Below are 17,663 nucleotides of genomic sequence, written 5' to 3'. Positions count from 1 at the left end.
AAAAAAAATCCTTAGAAATGAGGGAACTTAGGGCGGACCCCACGGCAACAGACCCAGTGAGACTAACCTGCTCGCTGCTGGTAGGTTCGAGGGAACCTACTCTGAGTTTGTGTCACTTTTTGCTAAAAATAATCCACAGAAATCTCCATCGAGATGTTTTTATCATTTCCTGATAATTTTACGTTTGATCGATCATTTGTCTGATCAGTATTCTCAGCCCCTTTGTCGTCCATATAGGCATCCACGCACCTAACAGACCGTGAACATGCTCTACTTTCAAAATAAATCATTTGTGTTGCATTTGCCTACATTTTTTTTATATATATAGTACATCGAATATAATAAGCTGTCAAGTTATTTTGTGCAGCGCCAGCTCCTACTTTTGCTGCTGTTGATATGCGTAACTTTTTTCCTAAATATTGCTTCTCATAGCGAAGTCTACTGAATCACTTGAGAAATAAACGTTTGCCCAGTTTACTAACTGAATTACCGAGGTGATTAGATCAGAGTTCTGAGATAATATTCCTGTTAATTCTTCTCCGTACCATAAGCTTATTGTACATTCATTAATATTTCTCACTCTAGTTGGAGACGTGGAGATTTCTTTTTTTTTTAAGAAGTTGAGAAGTGGGAAGATCAAGCATTTATTTCTCTGTTTCCTTGGTGATCCATTGACGATGGCTTTTATGCCTAAATCCACCCAGAGTGAGCATATTTCAGCCCAGAGCTGCTCATCTCAGAGTTGAGGCATTAAAGGAATACTTCACCCATATACAACCAGTGTTCTACCGTTATAAAATCGCTATTATAATATAATGAATTAGTTTTTTCTTCCCTCAGTCTTCCCTTGGCCCAGCTGTCCTGTTTTCTCAGGCTAGGATGAACGGATTTCTAAAATGTTTGCACATTTATACAATAGGATCTCAGAGTTCAATACACCTTCATATTTCCACCAGTGAAGTAGGTATTTAACTCAGAGTCTGTTAACCCTTGCTTCCTGAAACAGGCCACTGGAGTGAAACATTTCAGTGCTCTAACAACAATGTTTTGGTTGTCATATGCGACCTGTGGATAATTTACTAAGCTACTGGATGATTGCTTTCTTTGTATAGAACTGATTCTTTGTCTGATCATATTTTCATTTTACTGACAAATTGTATGAATGCCAAAGATATGTTTATATACAGTGATCTTCCTAAATAGTACGTTGTTGTTTTTTTTGCAATATGTAAGTTTGATGTGTGTAGTGTATGGCAATAAAATAATTATTTTTGTAAATCATTTGTATTAGTTCTTAAAGTTAAGTTACTTTATTAGTCGATGGTCACATTGAAATATGTCTCTTTGCATATCCACTCTCAAGTTACCACACTCCAGAAGGGGTCAGAGAAGAATACTCTCAAGCCAAAGTGTGTACCAGTTATGCAAACTGTAGCGGTTGGCAGTTCTAGCCTCCTCCAAGTTGAGTTTTAAGGCACTGGAGACTTGCTAAAAAGGACATCCCCAATAGGTCACATTTTGAAACCAAACTTTATTTTAAAGGCTAAATGAATTGCTTCACTTGAATACATTACCAGTAAAAGATGCACATCATATCTGTGAACGGTTTAAAGAAAAGAAAACTGACAAACAACAAAAAGAAAGTAAATGAAGTGACAATGGTGGGAATGCAGTGAGGTCACACACAGTCTTGATGGACCAAAGCTTTTTCCTTACTTGTGTTACTGTGGCAGGTCAGAAGTGGTGACAACAGATCAAAGCTGGCACACACATGTCATTATATATTAAATAATATCTTTGCATTACAGAGTACATTGGTGAAGCCTGGTATCAGACACCAGTTGATTCAACTGTCTACCCGCGTGAGTAGTTTGTTGTAGTTTACTGCATTATACTGAAAAGCCAATCCTGACACAGTAAGTGTTGCAGTAAAATGCCATGTCACACACACAGAAACAATTCAGTTCACAGTAATACACAGTTAAGAAAAACCCCCTTTAAAAACAATGATTGTACTCTCCATTGCATTACATCATACAAGTGTTATTGTGCCCTTCCCCCTGCATACAACATACAGCGACATGCTAATATGTGTTATGTGAAGGAAACGGGGCAATATAACAAAGGCAATGGTACAATCTAGGCTAGCCCTCAGTCTCCACCTTTTCAATAGGATACCATAGCAGGACATGCCCTCTAACAACAGGTACAGTCATTGGCAATGGCATTAGATGTTGTGACATGCTTTTAAGTATTGAAGATTTAAAAAAAAGGTCTGGATGGAAAATGATGGCATTGTCTTAACCGTCTGATTGCTTTTGCTAAAATGTTTTATGACCTTAAAGCCTTTTTATTACATATTCCTATGGTAGATAAGGGGGGGGGGGGGGACAATACGATACGATTGTCAAAATGTACTGCATTTTATGGATAACTATACAAGAAGATTCAGGAACTTTTAGAGCCAGAGGAAGCTAGCTACTCAGGTTCCTCTATGCTGTTCAGAACGCTGATTCCGGTTGGCTGGTAAATTACTCAGGCTGGATAAATAATTGACTATATAGGCTACCTTTTTGTCTTGCTTAGGTTTAAGATGGTTCTCTTTTAAAGTTTAGAGTGTATGGATGTCAATGGGGGAGGTTTTCCATTTGATATTTATTTCAAAGGCTTTTTTTTTTTAACTTGATTTTTTTTGTTTTTTACTGATCATGAGAAATAATTTAACAGCCTTTGTTCCAGCTCGTTACAGTCACCACTCATGTCTTTTGCTTTTTTTTGGGGGTCGGTAAAACAATCATTCCAATGCTATTTTTGCATTGATTTTCCTTTTTTTGAGATACAGTATAATGCATTCCTGGCCTCTCCTGGGGGTCTGTGTACAAGGGGTCTTATGATAGTGTTGTATAAACTAGATGAATAACAATACAAATACAAGTAAAGAATTTACAGGTGTATAAAGCGGCCACTCCGAGACATTTCACTTGGTAACTGTAATCTAACTTCCTTTCTGCGCTTTTCTCCCATACAGCTGTCCTGTCAATTTTTCTTAGTTCAACCATTTATTTGAAAGTCAGGAAAAAAAAATGCCCATTAATATCTTAACAAAATATATCCAAAGTTCACACGTTGTTCAGTAACACTCTCTCCTTTAACCTGCTTCTTTTAAGCCAAATGCTCGCCACGTGCCCAGGCAAAACCCACTCCCCATCCCCACAACACAGAGAGGAAAAAAAGGACAATCATCGATGGTTTTTGGTTCATTGGTAGCCAGGGCTTGTCATAGCATTCTTTGATTCAGTTCTAAGAGGGGGATTTCCCCCCCCCCCCCCACCTAATTCTCTTGTAATCTCTCCAAATAGCAACGGTTCTTCTAGGAGGAGCTGTCAGTCTCAATAGGCTTGGTGGGGCTTTCCTTTGAAGGTGTCTCACTGGAGGAGATCCCGGTATCTTCTACATTCTCTGCTCCATTTCTCAGTGCCATCTTCTCCAAAGCAGCTATGTACACGGACACAGATTCACATGTAGAAGGAGTTAGTATAAGTTATACTGTGGTTCTACGTTGTGTTTATGTCAGTCTGGCCATAATCATTTTTCTAATTGTACTTGTATGACCTCATCGGGGACCGACCCTGCGTTCCAATTCCCATACTTCCATACTATTTAGTATGCCAAAAAAAGATTTAGGATGTCCCAATACTTGCACGTCAATTGTAGTATGCGGAAAATACATAAATGCCCCACTAACTCCAAAAGCATATTGGAGTATTCATCTTTATTCTTGACATTTCTGAACATAATAAAAAAGAAAATCTTCCTTGTCTGATTTGTTTTATCTCCTGTGGCCCTTAAACTATTCTGCACTTTAGTATGTAGTGTAGTAAAAAGAAAAAGTATGTGATTTGGAACGCAGGGAAAGTTTATAAGGGTGCTGCTTTCACACCTGACCCCGTTTCATTCACTTAAAAATGAACTTTTGCTTTGAAGCCAAAAAACCTCTGGTGTGGTTCCTTTGTGGTGTGTGAAAGTAAACAGTCTTCTGTGATAGCAGATACAGTGCCAATAATATGTCCCACTTCAGAGGTTTTTGTACAAAATCAAAATCATTAACAATCAATGAACCTAAAGAAAACCATTCAAATCATAGTTCCGATAACACTTCCGGTACATTAATTAACTGTTGGTGAATCCTTAATTATTGCTCAATACGCATTAACTAAGCATTAAATAACTGTTAATAGCTAATTAATTATTGCATAGTGAGCATTAATTAAGCATCAACTAACTGCTATGCTAAGTTAATGCTTAACTAATCATTTGCTATCTTAGCATAGTGAATGCTAAATCAAGCATTGGCCTACAGTTAATAACTAAGCATTTACATTTAGTTGATGCCTAAAAAGCATGAACTACACTTATGTGTATGTGTGTGTGTGTGTGTGTGTGTGTGTGTGTGTGTGTGTGTGTGTCCATATAAGGAGAAGATTGGTAGCCTATTTGATTGAGGTTGAGGCATGCTGTGTGGATGTGTAGGTCTGATGTGACATACCGTGCAGTGATGCAGAGTCGGGCGGAGCGGGGCTGTTGTCCAGTTCATCCAGATAGAGTCTGTAGTGATGGCCACTGTCGTCCTCATACTCCACATTCTCATCATCGCTGTCCACCTCTGGAGCCACATACACCACCTCAAACTCGATCTGTCCTCGCTGACACACACACACACGGGCAATGAGCACTTTGAGGGAGCTGAGAAACGTGTGTGTGTGTGTGTGTGTGTGTGTGTGTGTGTGTGTGTGTGTGTGTGTGTGTGTGTGTGTGTGTGTGTGTGTGTGTGTGTGTGTGTGTGTGTGTAACAATTTGAGTTTTAGGAGTGAGGACATTTTGGCCTGGTTCTCACTTTGGGACAGGCCTTTAAAGGGCTGTTTGAGGTAGGTTTTAAAGTTCAGAATTCAGATATGAATAAGGTTTATGTTATGGTTAGCTTAAAGATCTCCTATTATACTACTCATTAATGACTCCTATAGAGCAACCTGACACGAATCACAGCATAAAAAACGATGTAGATTTTCGGGACACTCTTCCTCTCATCTGGGCGCTTTCAGCATTCTCCGTCAACACTCGGCTTCGTCCTTCTCCGCTGCTTCTTAGCGCTCTGCACAGCTGATTTATGTCAATGATTAACCTCACGAGTATTGCCTTACAAACCTGTGTGTGCGTGTGTGTGTGCGTGTGTGTGTGTGTGTCTGTGTGTGTGTGTGTGTGTGTTACCTGCTGGGACAGAATGGTGACGGCCTCCTTGTGTTTGGCGTCCCGTAGGTTGATGCTGTTGACGGCCAGGACAGCGTCTCCCACATGCAGCCCTCCACAGCGGTCTGCAGGCTGCCCCGGGTGGATCTCTGAGATCAGAATGGGAACACCGTGCTCCTTCCCACCCTGATCACAACACACACACACACACACACACACACACACACACACACACACACACACACACACACACACACACACACACACACACACACACACACACACACACACACACACACACACACACACACACACACACCACAGTTAACTATCGCAGTAATCCTCCTGTCAGGGGGGGCCAGGGGATGGTAAATTAATGTCAGCTTACTTTAGTAATGTGAGAAATGTGTTGACCAGCCAACAGGGCCGACTCACTGTCCGCTTTGCTATTTCTATTGACAAATCACTGACAGCAATTTTGATTTCAAATACTAAACACTCCGTAATGGGCATGAAACGTAAACCTTAGAACCTCTTTCTCTGCAAACGTGATCTGTTGATGAAAACCACTCTCACATTTTATTATAGTCACAAAGCTCACGTCTTAACTTCAACAGTAATTGGCTTCAGTGTCTCCGTCTCAGGTGTCCAAGCAATCATCTCTCCACTAATCTGATCTACTAAACCTTTGCATGTAAACTTGCAAACTGAATTTCACCCACAAAGAAACATACAAGCTGATCTAAAGACAGTGAGGATTGCGTGTAAAATAACACGCTCTGTCCAAGATAGTACGCTTGCCTTAGTGATGGTTAGGGTACGGGGATCAATTCATAACCTCACAAGTATAGCCGTAAAAACCTGTGTGTGTGTGTGTGTCCGTGTGTGTGTGTGTGTGTGTGTCCGTGTGTGTGTGTGTGTGTGTGTGTGTGTGTCCGTGTGTGTTACCTGCTGGAGTTAATGCAAATAAGTTAAATGTAAAATAATCTAAACATATCGCCTATTCAGATTGATTTGGAGCCACTCACAAGAAGGTTTCACGGAGGTTCTCAAGATGGCGGCTTGAAAAGAGGTCACGACTAGTTGAGCTGTTGTGCCACGTCGCTAATTTTCTGCATTATAGCCTACAAACACCTGCGCTAGCAGAGGACCTTCGGCTAGCTGCCCTCACCTATTTTTAGCGGGTTTACCTGTGTTTATAAAACCTGGTACTTGGATGCAATTTCAAGAAGCTGTCAGACATTTATGCAAGGGGAAGGGGGGGGACAAAATCAAACAGAAAAAGGCTTTGGATTTCTTACTGTTATAGAGATTCCCAGGCCCTCATGGTCATCTTTTACTAGCGCCACCTTTCTTATGGGCCCTACTCCCTGGGTTTTCTTCAACATGTCTGGCTCCTGCAATTACAATAAAAAACACACTCAAGGTCAGCAGAAGCCCAAATAAAAGCTATCAATAACTGAAAACTTCCTTCTTTGTAGTTTTTCACACTGACGTGAGCCACGGGCGAGGGCAGGGGTTTCTTGGGATCATTGCGTCCTCTACAGGCTCTGATGACCGTCTTGTGGCGGTGCAGGTGGATCTCTGCCTCCAGCTGGTTCCACAGTTTGTCGTGGGCCGGCCCCTTCATGTCCCGGCCCAGTAGCTGGATCTGCTGCACCCTGCAACATAACACAATCACATTCAGCTGGCAGCTGGTGGCACTGGCTTCTATGGCTCTGACCTCCATTTTTCCAAATTGAACCACATTTCACCATTTTGGGGCCAATGCTTCCAATGGGGAGTGGGGTGGATGGAGGTGTGAGAGGTGGTTTGTTGACATTCATTCATAGTAATTTAAGGCGGCACAAAGAGAATACACACACACACACAAACATAAATACATATACACACACACTGTGGGAGCTTCAGTGTGTAACTATTCACACACACACACACGCACGCGCACACATTAAGGCGCCAGAGAAGTTCAAGCCTCTTACCTGCCAGCCAGCTCCTTGTCCAGGTACTTGGCAGCCAGCCTGGCCCCGTACACTTCAGCCTGCAGTACTGCCATGTGCCTGCGGAGGGCCTCATTCTCTTTCTTACTCAGTCTGGCTTCTGCTTCCAGCCTAGCCGCCGCTAACTTCTTCTTCTTGCTGGCCTCAAGCTCCTGTTCCTAGAAGGACATCATCACATGTCAACATGGCAGCGAGACCAGGGCTAAGCTGCCGAGGCACTCAACATTCAGATACAAACTAGGGTGATCGTAATGTGGTTGTCCCAGCACCAGGGTCTTGACATGGTTGGTAATAAACGATTGCAGGATAACTTGATACACCAAGCCAAACATAGAAACACTTCCACTCTTCATAGTATGAACAGCCTAAAGTCAACTTGAACCTGTGTTTGTCTACAAACCTGGCTGTGTCAGTAAGTAGGGCGACTGCTAGAATGAATGTCACACGCGTAGAAGAAGAACTTTATTAATCCCCAGGGGGGGAATTCAGTTAACACACACTGAGGCCCAAAACACACACGCAAACAGGACCTTTACACATGCAATGAATGGAGAGGTGTCAGAGTGCTGGCAGACAGTCTCACAGACACAACGGGTGTGTTTCAGGGGGTTCACACACACACACACACACACACACACACACACACACACACACACACACACACACACACACACACACACACACACACACACACACACACACACACACACACACACACACACACACACACACACACACACACACACACACACACACACACACACACACACACACACACACACACACACACACACTTACCATCTCTTTGAATGTCGGTGCCGGCTTAAGGAGAGCAGAGGCAGAGGAAGAGAAGGGAGATGTCTTACATTAGAGACATTCTAATTCAGGCAGCAGTAGGGATAGTGGGAAAGTCTATAGTCAATCCAAGTGGCAGTTTTTTTTTATAGTAAAACAATGTGCACAATCACATCAGTATTAGAAAGGTCATTGAAAGCAGTGAAGCAACAGTAAAGGCAGGTGTAGAGAGGGAGCAGCAAGCAGCAGCAGCAGCAGCCAGCACTCGCCCCATACGCCCACTCTTCGCATGGCACTGACAACTCTACGTTAGCTGTAGGCTTTTCATTCATCAACTGTTCTTTGGTTGAACACATGTGAATAACATCGAATTTTTTAAAGATAATTTTTTGGGCATTTTCAAGCTTTATTAGATAGTACAGAGTTGAAATGGGGAGAGCGAGAGAGAGGGGGGATGACCTGCAGTAAAGGTCCACGGGTCCGATTTGAACCCACGACCACTGCAACAAAGGCCCGAGCCAATATGGTACACGCTCTATCCACTACGCCACCGGAGCGCCACAATAACATCTAATTTTTATGATTTTTAGAAAATGTGTAGGTTTGTAAGCGCTAAGGGAGCATGTTTAAATAAAACCTGTGAACCTTACCTTTTAAATGTATTTTATTTCATGTTTCGATGTGCTACAGAGGCTTAGATTATATTAAGGTTTTGGTAGACGTTGACAATTTTTTTTTCAGAAAACCCTCAGGAGATAAGGACACGTATCCTAGGTTGCCATAGTCATCAATGGGTTCAGCGTTTAGGTTGTACTCACCAGTCGGTCTTTGATGGAGTCAGAGTCTTGGGGCTGGCCCTGCTTGGCGTGGAGCTGCAGCTGCAGGGCATGGAGCTGCAGGAGCTGTTCGTGGACCTCTCTCTCCACCACCTCCCGCTCTGCCTTGGCCTCTGTCAGCTCAGAGCGCAGGTCTACCAGCTGGGCCTAATAGTGCACACAAGAGACTAGTCATCACAGAGCTGCTCCAACAAGGGCTTTTCATGTACACAATGGGTTCAAAATATATGGCCATCTAATTTCTTTTATTTTGATTATTATTTTTAAGCTTTTATTAGACAGTTTGGAGAGATATAGGTGAAATGGGGCAGCCAGCGAGGGGAATGAGATAAAGAGAATGGCCACGGGCTGGATTCAACTGGTTGCTGCTGAGGAGTGAGCCTCTATGGGGGGGGGGGGGGGGGGGGCTCTGACAACTACACCATGAGCGTCCCACCACCCAACCCACGATCTCATTTTCTAAAGGATGACGATTCACTTGCTATGCATTAACATCATGCTGACTCCTGAGAAAGTCGGTCTATTTCTTAATTTTCTTTCACTGAAATAACCAACGCTGTTATATATTTATATGTGTGTTTGTTTTTTGTCACTAGTTGGCAATAAACATATTTACAGAGGTTTGATTTCTTTATATAAAAATGTATAAAAAAAAATTTATTTTTTATTCTTAAAGCTGTAAGTTACATTCCATTTTTTTTACTGTTTTTTCGGTACATTTAAATGTTGACCCAAGTAGTTATTTTTCTATGTTAGAATAGAAGTGTAAGCACTCAAATGTCATGTGTGTCTATGAGTGCAATGAATGTTTTGGTTGAAAAAAAACAAAAAAAAACAAAGCTACAATCATATTGAGAATCACGATCTCATCTCAGCAGAAGAAGTAAACTGCACTCAAAAGGTAATTAGATATATCATTGAGTTAATTAAAGATGAAGTAAGCATGGGGGCGCCCTTAGCTCAGTTGGTAGGGCGTCCCCCCCGGGCCGGGCCCAGCAGCAGACTCAGGTTTGATTCCCGCCCGCGGTCGTTCTCTGCATGTCACTCCCCTCTGCCCCATTTCACCTCTGTCTCTTAACACTATCAATAAAGCATGAAAAATGCCAAAAAATATATTTAAAGAGTTTTATATTATACTACTTTTCTGGTCTTCATTTCTTGTTAAAAACTGCTATAGAGCAACCTGACACGAATCACATCACAAAAAACCATGTAGATTTTCGGGACACTCTTCCTCTTACCCTAGCGAGCACAGCAGTCTCTCTCTACACACTGCTTTGAGCTTCTCCGCCCCTCCCCCCCTGCTGCAAACCCCACTCCGTTGTGATTGGTTACCTTCCTTCCAGCAGCGGGAAATTTTCAGGAAGGTGGGGGCATGCAGCCGGAGCTTGCCTGAGCAGCATTACCATACATGGAAACATGACGGAAACGACCCGAGCGTGACAGAAACTATCCGGAAATTTGAACGAGTTCGGCTCGACCGGCTGCCATAGTGTTTAGTGCTCTGCATAGCCACCCCAGACGGTCAGCAGGGAATACGTCGAAATGCATGTACATAATTATTTGATACTCTAGTATGGTTAAACATGACTATAAATCATTATAACAACGTTTATAGGTCATAAAAGTCGAAAAGTATCATAGGTCCTCTTTAAAAAGAAAAAGAAAAAATATGAAGTAAGCGTTTTTTATGTTAATATAAGTGTTAAATCGCTCTTTATTCATACAGTCATCACTTTCATAATGTGCGCGTTTCATAAAGCCGATTTCTCAGTCAGCTGCTCTGCATGTAATCGGCTAATAAACTTTTATTGGAATCCCGAAATGAATATCCAATCACAAGAGAGAACGCTACAAACCGACACCCGTCTCACTCATGGTCTCACTGCCGGTGCACGCCAGAGCGACAGATGGGTGAATGTTTATGCGCCTACAATGGCGGAGCAGGTAAAAATCCTTCCCAATGTCTGTTTTGATGGTTTTTATCATGTTATTAGATAACTCACTGCTTGAAGACCGCAGTGCATTAATGTGGTGACGAGCGAGGGGACTGCTAACTGCAGTCACTGACAGGAAGTTAGCTAAAAGAACCATTCCGCTTACAGCACCTTTAAGCATCATTTACAACAAGAAAACAGACAAAAATAAAATAAAGCAAAACAAAAACAAAATCAAAGGGCAAACAGTTAAAGCAGTATTTGCTGTCTCTGTGTTTGATAGAAATGCAGTTAAAGAGTTATTCATAGAACTACTTGATTTATCAGTATCATAATAGCATAGGGTGGACATGCAGTTAATAATAATAAAGTCATGGTATATTTAGATCCTGTTTGATGGGCCCTTTGTTTACAGGCTACCAGTTTACAGAGCCTAGGCTGTGTATCAACACTGGATTTTCTTTTCAGCGCTGGCTGCACACACAGAGTGGACAGGTAGTAGATCACTTTTACAAAAAGTGATTTTGACAACAAGCATTTTTCCAGAATCGCTGACTCCACCTCTAACTGGAATTTTCCATCATACAATGTGAACAACTCTACATGAATTATACTCCATGCACAGCCCCGGGAGCATTGCTGTGGATCTGCTGAAAAGCTACTGAAAAAGTAGCTTCACCTAACTGGACACACTGGACAGCAGTGACGTCACATTGCCCATCACACAGCAGTGACAGTGGTATACAACCAGGATCAGGCAGAGTGGAAGGGGCAAACCACCAGTAGCCTACTGACTGGTGGACAGTCATATCTGCCAGTGCGAGACACAATACACGCAGCAGCATTTCATGATCAGTGCCAAGATGTGTCAACTCATTTCATATGGATAAATGGAAGAAGTGCAAACCAATGAAAAGAGTACACGGAGGAAGTGCCATAGCCGCGGCTTACCAAAGTAACGTGACGTCGCAACGCTAACTAACCTCACTCAAAGGTATCTTTGACGTATAATAACATTGACAACATCACACAACAGTCACTAACCTCGACTTTATGGTTGAGCTGGAAGACCGTCTGTGTTTTGTGACAGAGCTGGGCGAAGCAGGAGCTGAGGCTGGTCATCTTCTGGCGGCCCTCATACGTGATGTCAACCTGATCCGGGTCGATCTCTCCCAGCAGCAGATCCACGTCCACGAACGCCTTGTCGAACTCCTTCTCCAGCACCTCCAGCCAGCGGAACATGGACATCCCGGGGCCGAGGGCCGAGCCGTGGCCTGCCGCCGGGGAGCAGCCAGCCGAGGCGGACATGGCACAGCCTCCAACCGCAGCGTTAGCTCACTTTACTACCAACGAGAATCAACTCTTACTCTCTCTCTCCAGTCCTGAACACTTTACACAACAGCTGAAATAACGTTAGAACTTGAAGTCTGAAGATGGCGTGTTGGGTTAGCAGAGAGAGAGAGCTGACACATTTGGTTTGTGGGATTCCCTGTGGAAAGAATGTAGTGTGTAGCCAGGAAGTAGCTCATCGGACCTACGCTAATGTGTGTCTGTGAGCGACTACTACTGTCTGTTCTCTGCCTGACCAACTGGGAGCTAGGGGAGAGCAGTGGAGAGCAGAGTAGGCTTCCGTCAGGGTGAAGAGTAGACGCTGCTCAGAGTAATACCGCCCTCTACAGGTCAAATGTACATGAGGAGGAGCGGAGACAATACAGGTCCTTCTCATATAATTAGCATATTGTGATAAAGTTCAATATTTTATGTAATGTACTGATAAACATTAGACTTTCATATATTTTAGATTCATTACACACAACTGAAGTAGTTCAAGCCTTTTATTGTTTTAATATTGATGATTTTGGCAAAAAAGTAAAGAAAAACCAAAAATCCCTATCTCAAAAAAATTAGCATATTTCATCCGACCAATAAAAGAAAAGTGTTTTTAATACAAAAAAGTCAACCTTCAAATAATTATGTTCAGTTATGCACTCAATACTTGGTCGGGAATCCTTTCGCAGAAATGACTGCTTCAATGCGGCATGGCATGGAGGCAATCAGCCTGTGGCACTGCTGAGGTGTTATGGAGGCCCAGGATGCTTCGATAGCGGCCTTAAGCTCATCCACAGTGTTGGGTCTGGTGTCTCTCAACTTCCTCTTCACAATATCCCACAGATTCTCTATGGGGTTCAGGTCAGGAGAGTTGGCAGGCCAATTGAGCACAGTAATACCATGGTCAGTAAACCATTTACCAGTGGTTTTGGCACTGTGAGCAGGTGCCAGGTCTTGTTGAAAAATGAAATCTTCATCTCCATAAAGCTTTTCAGCAGATGGAAGCATGAAGTGCTCCAAAATCTCCTGATAGCTAGCTGCATTGACCCTGCCTTTGATAAAACACAGTGGACCAACACCAGCAGCTGACATGGCACCCCAGACCATCACTGACTGTGGGTACTTGACACTGGACTTCAGGCATTTTGGCATTTCCTTCTCCCCAGTCTTCCTCCAGACTCTGGCACCTTGATTTCCGAATGACATGCAAAATTTGCTTTCATCCGAAAAAAGTACTTTGGACCACTGAGCAACAGTCCAGTGCTGCTTCTCTGTAGCCCAGGTCAGGCGCTTCTGCCGCTGTTTCTGGTTCAAAAGTGGCTTGACCTGGGGAATGCGGCACCTGTAGCCCATTTCCTGCACACACCTGTGCACGGTGGCTCTGGATGTTTCTACTCCAGACTCAGTCCACTGCTTCCGCAGGTCCCCCAAGGTCTGGAATCGGCCCTTCTCCACAATCCTCCTCAGGGTCCGGTCACCTCTTCTGGTTGTGCAGCGTTTTCTGCCACACTTTTTCCTTCCCACAGACTTCCCACTGAGGTGCCTTGATACAGCACTCTGGGAACAGCCTATTCGCTCAGAAATTTATTTTTGTGTCTTACCCTCTTGCTTGAGGGTGTCAATGATGGCCTTCTGGACAGCAGTCAGGTCGGCAGTCTTACCCATGATTGCGGTTTTGAGTAATGAATCAGGCTGGGAGTTTTTAAAAGCCTCAGGAATCTTTTGCAGGTGTTTAGAGTTAATTAGTTGATTCAGATGATTAGGTTAAGAGCTCGTTTAGAGTACCTTTTCATGATATGCTAATTTTTTTGAGATAGGAATTTGGGGTTTTCAAGAGCTGTATGCCAAAATCATCAGTATTAAAACAACAAAAGACCTGAAATATTTCAGTTGGTGTGCAATGAATCTAAAATATATGAAAGTTCAATTATTATCATTACATTATGGAAAATAATGAACTTTATCACAATATGCTAATTATATGAGAAGGACCTGTATACTATCTATGGTGCTAGCTAGACTGTGATTAATTGGATCATATGGGGTTAATGAGACGCTATTCTTCATGGGCAAAAAAAGTAAACCAGAGGGCTGCTCTGAATGTGGAAAGACAGAGAGTGTAGAACGCATAGGCTACGGATGGAATGTGGGAAATATAGTGACAGTAAAATAAATGATTCACAACCAACCGAAAAATAAAATATAAATAATGTATTAAATAAACCCATAGACTAAGTAAGAGAAAGAGAAATGACTCCTCCTCTTCAAGCTTCCCTACCTGGCGAAGTCTCTCTTTTTCTAAACACACACATAGCAGCGTACACCACAAAAATAATTGTAACCTCATCTTCTTTTTTTTGTCTTAATTAATTTTATTTTGTAGAGTTAAAAACTGGAATACAAGCACACACTGTCAGAGGTGTACTGTAGCAGGCAACAGACACACTTTGTTTTTAAAGACTTCTTCAAACTGTCCAAATGGCTTTATTAAGGGTAAATAAATGAGTGTTTTAATGGTGTAAAATGACTCAAACCTATACATAAAGAGTCAAAAATGTAATTATACAAGCCTATAAAATATCCATGTGAAAAAAATACAAAGGACAAACCAATTGTTAGCGGCGGCCATAATGTGCATGCCAGCTGTTTGACACAAATGCGTCAATTTTCATGAGCTAAGGTACAAACTTTAATTCCCCACTTCTCGTACTACAATGTAAAAGTATTATCTGACTCCAGTCTCTGCTTATTACCTTCACTGGATTAAGAAACACTATTTATTTCAATCAGATGATGTGAAATAGAAAGTAAACTTAAATTAAATGAACGAAAACAACTAAAGCATATGTATTAGGAACAAATTATTCTTGAAAGATAGAAAGAAAGCAGGATATTAAATACAACTACAACACCATCTATTTACATGAATGATCATTTTCAGTCCCTACTGTCCACTCACAGTCTTTTCATCTCAGTGAACACAACATGTGTACTAGCCTTGCTGATGTTTTTATATACATTAATGTTACATGAACATATTCGGGTTGTACAGTACTGGGTTGAGACTGTGTCCCTCAATACAGACCCTACAATGAAAACCTACTAGACATACCTGGATCACCCAACCGGGTGCTGTTTACTGGGGTACAGCCAGCACTATTTCTCTGTCTATACAGCTGACTCACAGATCCACCAGGCTCAGATTATGTTAAGATAGCAGTACAGGCAGCTGGTCTCGTGGCTGGGGCCCCAGGCTGCTGTATGTGACGCAGGGCTCCAGGCCTGGAGTGGGCCATTCAGTGTGGAGCTGGCAGCTGGGCGGGGGCCGGTCAGCGTGGAGCTGGCTGAGGTGGGGCCAGTCAGGGTTGAGCTGGATGCTGCCTGTGCTCCTCAGCTGCTTGTAGACCCGCGGGTCCTGGGCCACGTAGGTAGAGGAGGAGGAGTACAGCACCAGACCCAAGAGAATCGTGAAGTATGACAGCAGATACAGGCCTGAGAACTGCAACACAGAGACACACACAAATCACTATTTGTCAAAAATCAGTGAATATCTCCTCACGATCCGCCACCTGTATGTGTGTGCAGGCCTGCCCACACAAATGGCTGGCCCCCTGAAAACCTCCCTTACCCATTACTCCTATCAACAATGAGTGTGAGTGCGCTCATCCCTCAATAAACATGTATGTATTTGTAGAGAGACTAACTATCTTATCAACCAGGGACATGGAAGGACAGTTGGGGGAGCAAGGGCTCATTATTATTTTAAAATAGTAGCACATTTCTGACTTAGCCCAGCATACCTACCAATTTATGTTGATTCCCTTACACTCACACAATTGTTTAACAGATCAACAGATCTCAACAAAATAATCAGTTCACACAGAGACATTGTTCTTCTTTAGTATTCACTAAAGCAAACAGTTTTTTCACAATTTGCAAGTTTTCTATACTACTAGTTTCTGGTAAGATACATTTACACTAATTGACTGCACCCAATGTTGCACTTTTTTGTATTTCTGCACATGACATTAAATCATTTGAAATATGTTGGTGGTATTGTTGAAATAAATAACACTTAAAAAACAACATCAACAACAAATTCTTCACACACAAATGAAAAAAAGGCGGTTCTCTACATGAATAACCAAACCAAACCAACCTACCCTCAAAACTATAAAGTTGGCCTATGTTTGGTTGCAACATTTAGGCTTAGTTCATTATGCTCTCATCACTGAAAAATGAAAATTAAATGGGTTTTTGCAGAGCTGATGCAAGGCCCATAGTGAGCAATTCTGAGCCTGGGTGAGGGTGTATGATGTTGAGAGACTGATGAGGTGTTTAAGTGCATCAATAGATATACACATCATATATCATTACCTTGTAGTGAAAGAGGAAGAGGCCACAGAAGTAGCTGTACAGGTCGGCTGTGAGCAGAGAGAGATTGACCGAGGTGGCACTGGTTCTCTTCATCACCACCGGCATCAAGCTGTACAGGCCGAACATTAGGCCACTGAACGCAACGTAGAGAAGACCTGCATACACACAGACACAGAACTAAGTATTTGACATTGAATTTTGTTTTTTTAAATAACTTTCATATACTGTGTAAATTGCATTTTGTATTACTTGTGTGTATGAACCAAAGTAGTATGGTGTGTGTGTGTGTGTGTGTGTGTGTGTGTGTGTGTGTGTGTGTGTGTGTGTAAGTGTGTGTGTGTATGTGAACATGTATACGTGCTGCTGACCTATCTGCCAGTCCCAGTGGACCTTCAGCAGCTCCTTGTGTTCCATGATGGCACTGCAACACAGTTCATACACACAGATTAACACATGTCTTGATCCATATTCCCTGCACACACATACAGTATAGGAACTGCATGTTATCTCACCCACTGAGCTTTACAATGTCTGCAGAGATAGGTTTAAACCGACCTGGATTTTTCTCTTTTAATTTGGAATGCAGAACGCAACACCTCACACACCTTGTTCTCTTCTCAATCTTTCTGCAGTTTTTTTTTGTAGATTTGAGGGAATAATCGGTCCAACTCTCACATTATTTATTTGTGATATTTGTGCTCCTCGGGTTAAATGTATTGTAATGTAATGTAACTTTATTTGAACAGGGACAAAGTACAAAAGAAACATTAATCTTGTTTAGAGCAAGGAGAGATGCATTGTACCAGGTTTTAGCAAACTGCTATTTTCCACCTGTAGTCCCTGGGCAGGTAAGAACAATAAATACTACAAAACTAAACAAAACACAATAATATCTAGACATGGAATTAAACATTAAAAGGATAATAATATACAATGATATAAATATATAGGATAAAAAAGTTTACGAAAAGCACCACAAAAATATACCCCTATTCTACTAGCACTACAAAATTCTATAAGTGTGTGCAGGTCCTTTTATTATCAACAGGCTTGTCCAGTATGATATTCTGACGGCAGCTATGATAACCTTTATCAAAAATACCACAGTTTTCCTTGTATCACGGTATTGCGATGACAGCTCTCAA

General features: G+C 42.2%; 2 protein-coding genes across 2 annotated transcripts in view; both read right to left on the bottom strand.

The window, feature by feature from the left end:
- Positions 1-1,511: 1,511 nt before the first annotated feature.
- On the bottom strand, positions 1,512-12,353 carry gopc (golgi-associated PDZ and coiled-coil motif containing). The gene is made up of 8 exons (XM_080048196.1): positions 11,857-12,353; positions 8,858-9,022; positions 7,227-7,402; positions 6,740-6,905; positions 6,546-6,641; positions 5,266-5,430; positions 4,547-4,703; positions 1,512-3,495 (listed from the first exon to the last, which is right to left on the bottom strand). The coding sequence occupies exons 1-8, from the start codon at positions 12,118-12,120 to the stop codon at positions 3,371-3,373; spliced, it is 1,314 nt and encodes a 437-aa protein (XP_079904322.1). The 5' UTR covers positions 12,121-12,353; the 3' UTR covers positions 1,512-3,370.
- A 2,996-nt stretch (positions 12,354-15,349) lies between these two features.
- The window catches only part of slc35f1 (solute carrier family 35 member F1), a gene marked incomplete at both ends in the record, with an annotated part of 9,150 nt that continues 6,836 nt past the window's right edge, over positions 15,350-17,663 (bottom strand). Inside the window, 3 exons of the mRNA XM_080048215.1 lie at positions 15,350-15,640; positions 16,519-16,673; positions 16,887-16,939. Of these exons, the coding sequence (XP_079904341.1) occupies positions 15,350-15,640; positions 16,519-16,673; positions 16,887-16,939 (499 nt within the window). The remainder of the gene's footprint in view (positions 15,641-16,518; positions 16,674-16,886; positions 16,940-17,663) is intronic.

The sequence above is a fragment of the Ammodytes marinus genome (assembly GCF_949987685.1).
Source record: "Ammodytes marinus genome assembly, chromosome: 19".
NCBI lineage: Eukaryota > Metazoa > Chordata > Actinopteri > Uranoscopiformes > Ammodytidae > Ammodytes > Ammodytes marinus.
Note: the sequence above shows the minus strand (reverse complement) of the source record. Positions and strands in the feature narration are given on the sequence as shown.